This window comes from Mus pahari, chromosome X (genome assembly GCF_900095145.1).
Source record: "Mus pahari chromosome X, PAHARI_EIJ_v1.1, whole genome shotgun sequence".
Lineage (NCBI taxonomy): Eukaryota > Metazoa > Chordata > Mammalia > Rodentia > Muridae > Mus > Mus pahari.
Window position 1 is genome coordinate 92,394,755 of NC_034613.1, and position 5,571 is coordinate 92,400,325.

Consider the following 5,571-nt stretch of genomic DNA (forward strand, 5'->3'; position numbering starts at 1 on the left):
TAATAAAGACATCAGTTTAAATGTAGAATGCTTTGAAATGGACAAAAGACTTGCTTTGTTTTGTTTTAGAAAGATTTCTCTAAAGGCTGGCCTCACAAAGATCTGCCTCCTGAGTTCTGGGATTAAAGGTGTGGGCCACCCCACCTGGTACTGGGAAAAAAGGTTTTTTTTCTTTCTGTATTTGCCATTAATTGCCACCAAAAGTAAGATGGCTTTTAAATAACTGTGTGACATCATGTGAAACTCAGTTTAACCATGGGACAGATATTAACATTATTAAATTCCTTGCGCAAAACTATAGTTTCAAGTGCTTTTCGTTATTTTGCATGCACTCTTATATCATTTTTTATTCTCTACTTTACTCTAGGAATCCTGCCCAACTTCACATTCTAAAAAGTCGAGATCATATGAAAGACCTCCGCAGGTACCTGATGTTCAAATACATCCAGTATCTAGTCCTACCTTCTCCAAACATCATCATCATTCTGCTGGGATCTCTTGCCAGTCTCTATGTCATGCTGATATTGACATTTCCTTCCATTTCCAGAAAATCCACTGCAGTGTTTATTGGTAACATAGCTCAGGCAGACATCTTAGTTGTCTGCAGCTTGTTTTCTACTATCTCAGCATGCGTGATAAGGAGCGAGCCATTGTCAGCTTCTTTTCAATTAGCCTTGAGGCAGAACTTCCAAATTGCAAATATACATGCTAGTTCCCTTTTACTCAGCTGTGTTACCCTTGAGGCTTTTATGATTACTTTTCTTCCAGTAGAGACACGCCACATAAGGAATGTTAGATGTGCCAGAGTCGCTTCTAAAACCATCTGGGCTGTTGTAATTACCGAGTGTTTCCTTTACCAGCTCGAATTCGTCAAAGGCCTTAACATCTCCTATCTTGGCATTCATAGGCAAATTGAACTATTGATGAATTTCTTTTATGAGGCAACAGTGCTGCTGAAATTACTTATTTATCCCATTGGAGTTCTTCTAAGAATCTTCAACGTTTATCTTTTTTATAAAATGTATTTCCGAGACCATTATAGTTAGTTTCTCAGGCCTGTGAGATATAGTGGCCCCATTGTTTTGTCAAACAGTCATATTTATGGGGCTATGAAGATATTTTATAGCTGTGATTAACTTTAGTTTGTTAATATTAAGAAAAAAATACTAACGTCAGCAGTGTAGTTGAACTCATCTAAACAGTTAAAGGTTTTGAGAACAAAACACCAGACTTTCTAGTGAAAGGAATGTTGTCTGAAGACTGCTCACTTGAGTCTCCAAGCTGCTGTCTGCACTGCACATTTCAGCGTCAAGACTACAGCACCTGTGTTCCTGATGTGCCAGCCTGGTGGCCCACCCCACAGCGTTTCAACTCTCTAGCTCTGAAAAATCATGTGAGACAGTTAAAAAAAAGAGAAAATACAACCTGCTCAGTCTACAAAATGATACTTGTATGTATATATGATTTCAGGAGTGACCACTTGCTATCAGATAAGCAATTCGTGTGCTCTTCCCTGGGGAAGAAAGACTATTTCTCCTGCTCTCAGCATTCCTTAGTTGCCTATAGTTCTCTGTCTGGGGTTGGGGTCCCATGAGATTCCCTTCATCCCTGTTAATGTGCCCATTATGACCATCTTTGTTTAGGTCATGTTTAGATTGGTGAGGTTTCATGGATGAAGTTTCTGACATTACCAAAAGATACAATATTACAGCAAACTTTATCTTAGCTCTTAGAATCTTTTCATCTTCTCTTCTGCAATGACAATTGATGAAAAAAGGGATATATGGGAGAGACTGGAGAGAGAGAAGGGGAAATACTGTAATCATATTATAATTCCAAAAATAAAGAATGCCATACCCTATATGTCTTGTTTATTTTTATTTTTAATTTTGTTGAACCTTGATCAAACCTGTTTTGTTTTGCTTTGTTTTGTTTTGTTTTGTTTTTTCCTATTTGGAATCATTCCAAAGAAATGAAATCTTTCAAGTTCTCTGAATTAGTTTTGGGATTTTTGAAATTTCTTTTCTAATGTGACTGACTAGTTAAAAATATTGATTTCTAGTAGTAAAAAGGGTTTTGATAGTACATAGTGTGATGTAGGAAATGGTGTAAAACATCACTATTGTACTACACTCAATGAAATTTCCTGAACACACACACACACACACACACACACACACACACACACACACACACACACACACAAAACACTCGACTTGAACTCGCTATGTAGATGAGACTAGCATTTGACTCCTCATCTTCCTGAGTCTACCTTCCAAGTGCTAAGATGACAGCTATTACACCTGTATGGCTACCCTAGAGCATTCTTATAAAACTAATGAGCTTACAGATATTGAACAATGGCTCCTATTTTTGCCAAGTGGAAAACAAAAGGAATGAATTAATGACTTTTAATTCCAAGTTCAAGTGCTGCATTAATGACTTGAAAATTCCATATCTTCCCTGAAAGACTCTAATCTTTAGTGGCCAAGCTGACACGATGAAAAACTAAATATAATGCCATCCTTTGAGCAAGTTTCAACTTAACTAGAACTCCTAATCTTGAAGGATGTCTACAGTTAAGTGAATATATAACTGGAAAGGAAGGGGTTATTCAAATTTGACATGGGGATAAATGATCACATGCTGATAAACCTGAGGACACTGAACCGCTAAGATTAGCAAAGTCCCTTTTGTCAGTAGTAGCCTCATCAAAGAAAGAACTCTATTTTGCCAGAGAAACTATTATAGAATCTCATAGCAGGAACAAATCAAGTTTGTTCCTGGGGCCTACCTGGCTATTCCTCAGTTATTTCTGGGTATATCATTAGAATCAAGTCCCAGCAAGCACTAAAGGGTGAGGTGTGTTACATAAGGATGTTTGTTAAGATCCAAAAGAACTGTGCGGTTCTTTTTTTCAGTTTTACAGATTGAAATGAGTAAACTGTCTGGTAATGGATATTAAGGGTGGAGGAGAAGGGTAAGTAATGTATAGCGTTGGATTAGGTCAAATGTGCTTACAGAGTCTTTAAAATTTTTTGTTGTTAATCCGAAGATGAATAGAACTATCCCTTTTTATTTCTGGATATATAGCTATACTCAAGTCCCTGCAAGCTCCAAAAGGTCACTTAGTCATCAAATACAACTGACTACTACTACTACTACTAAAGCAAGAAACAGATCTTTGTAGAGGACAGTGTGTTATTGTAAACTCAACCAGGTTTGTTATTGTAATTATAGCTGCTGAATCAGATGAAGTTTCATTGTTAGTGAAAATGAATCCATCACCTGATACTAGTATGCAGTTACTAACAACACCCCAAAATGCTTTTTCCTCTTTATGCTTACTAGTAATGATGACCAGAAGTGATCCATTACCAAGTGACCAAAGATTACCTAGATGGGCCCTCTTGGTCTTGTTATTTTTATCTCCAAAACTGTGAGACAAATAAACCTCTTTGTTTTGTATAGTACCATACTTTAAGTATTTTATCATAATGACAGAAAACAGACTGAGATACTAAAATACTACATCTTCTTTTAAAGAATATTGTTTCAATTTTATTAATTTTTAAAGTTAAATTTTTAAGCAGAGAGATGGGCTTTGTTATGACATTTTCATCTATATATTTTGCTGTAAACTTTGTTCTTTATCACAACCCCTATAGTCCTTGAGATGAATACACACACACACACACACACACACACACACACTCACACCCTAACTCTACATTCCATGTGTAAGGGATGATACATGTCTTTCTGAGCCTTCTGTATTTCACTTAATGATATTCAGTTCTATACATTTTCTTGCATAAGTCCTAAGTTCATTTATTTTATGGCTGAAAAGAACTCTATCGTGTACATGTACCACATTTTGTTTTTCTACATTTCTGTAGATGTACATCAGGACTTCTTCTATTGTGAATAATGCAAAAATGAGCGTGTGTATGCAAACCCCTTTGTGGCATTTTGGCTAAACTTCCTTCAGTTATATGAGTGTTATAGCTAGGCCACAGGATTGGTCCTATCTATAGTCCCTTTTTGTTTGTTTTGTTTTGTTTTCCTTTGAGATACTTCTCTCCTGACTTTGGTAGTGCTGCTCTGCTTTACGTGCCCACCAGAAGCAGAAGGATTCCCATTTCATCACATCTTACTAGCACTTGTTATCATTTGTTTTCAGAATTTCTAGGAATTCTGATTGGAATGGGAAGGACTATCAAAACAGCTTTTAATGGTGGGTAAAAATCTTCAACATTTATATATTCTAGATATTAATCCCCTATCTGAGGAACAGTTAGTGAAGATTTTTTTTCTCCCATTCTGTAGGTTGTCACAGGTGTCACTTCACTGTGGTATTTTTCTTTTGATATTCAGAAGCTTTTTTTATTCGTGAAACAGGATTTCTCTGGGTAGCCCTGACTGCCCTGGAACTCACACACTCTGTAGATCAGGCTGGCCTGAAACTCACAGAGATCTACTGTCCTCTGCTTCCCATATACTGGGATTAAAGTGATGTACCACCTCCTGTTTTATGCAGAAGCATTTTAATTGTAGGCAATCCCATTCATTAGCTCTTGGGATTATATTTGTGCTATTTATTCCTTGTCATAAAGTCTTTGCCTATGCCTAAATCTTAAGGGAGTTGATCTATGATTTTCTCTAGCACTTACATAATTTCAGGTCTTATATTTAAGGTCTCTGTTCCATCCTGAATTGCGTTTTATATACAGGGTGTGAGATATGGATCTAGTTTCATATATGGATACCCAGTTTTTCTAGTAGCATTTGTTGAAAGAGCTGTCTATTTTTTCAGTGTATGTTTTTGACACCTTTCTCAAAAATTGATTAGGCAGCTGTAGCTGAGTTCTGTATTCTATTCCATTGGCCTAAGCCAGTTCTGTGTCAATAATGTGCTGGTTTTATTACTCTGTAATGTAATTTCAGGTTAGGTATTGTGATATGTCCAGAATGTTTCATTTCTCCTGAGGATTATCTTAGCTATTATTATCTATTATTTTTCCACATACATTTTTGAATTGTTATTTCTAATTTTGTAAAAACTTTTATTGAGATTTTGATGAGGAATATGATTAATCTGTCGATTGTTCTCAACAATAATCTGTCAATCCATGATCATTAGAGGGCTCTAGTCTTCTACAATTTCTTTCTTTAGTGTTGTGATGCTTAATATTGGTTATCAACATGACAGAATCTAGAATCACCTAGCAGACAAGCTTCTAGGTATGCCTAGATTGTGTTAGTGGAGGTTTGCAGACCCACCTTAAATTTGGGTGATACCATTCCATGGACATGTGTATATGCATACCACATACACGTCTGGTACCTGTGAAGGTCAAAAGAGGGTGTTAGATACCCTGGATCTAGAGGTACAGATAGATTAGGGACACCATGTAGGTACTAAGAAATGAAATCTGGTCCCTACCAAGAGCAATAAGTACTCTGACTCATGTAAACATCCCTCTAGCCACTTTTCTGATCATATTATCTACCCAATTCACTCCTAGATCCACCTCTACCTCCTCACCTCCCCATCTTCATATCCTCACG

At 36.6% G+C, this 5,571-nt stretch overlaps 1 protein-coding gene across 1 annotated transcript; it reads left to right on the top strand.

Annotated features, from left to right (window-relative positions):
* The first annotated feature begins 372 nt into the window (after positions 1-372).
* On the top strand, positions 373-1,339 carry LOC110313283 (lysophosphatidic acid receptor 4-like). The gene has a single exon (XM_021187297.1). It carries the CDS (start codon positions 408-410, stop codon positions 1,044-1,046), a length of 639 nt encoding a protein of 212 aa, XP_021042956.1. The 5' UTR covers positions 373-407; the 3' UTR covers positions 1,047-1,339.
* Positions 1,340-5,571: the final 4,232 nt, after the last annotated feature.

Excerpts from the sequence above, each read along its gene's own strand:
- LOC110313283 (XM_021187297.1), top strand. The coding sequence starts at position 408 with ATGAAAGACCTCCGCAGGTACCTGATGTTCAAATACATCCAGTATCTA.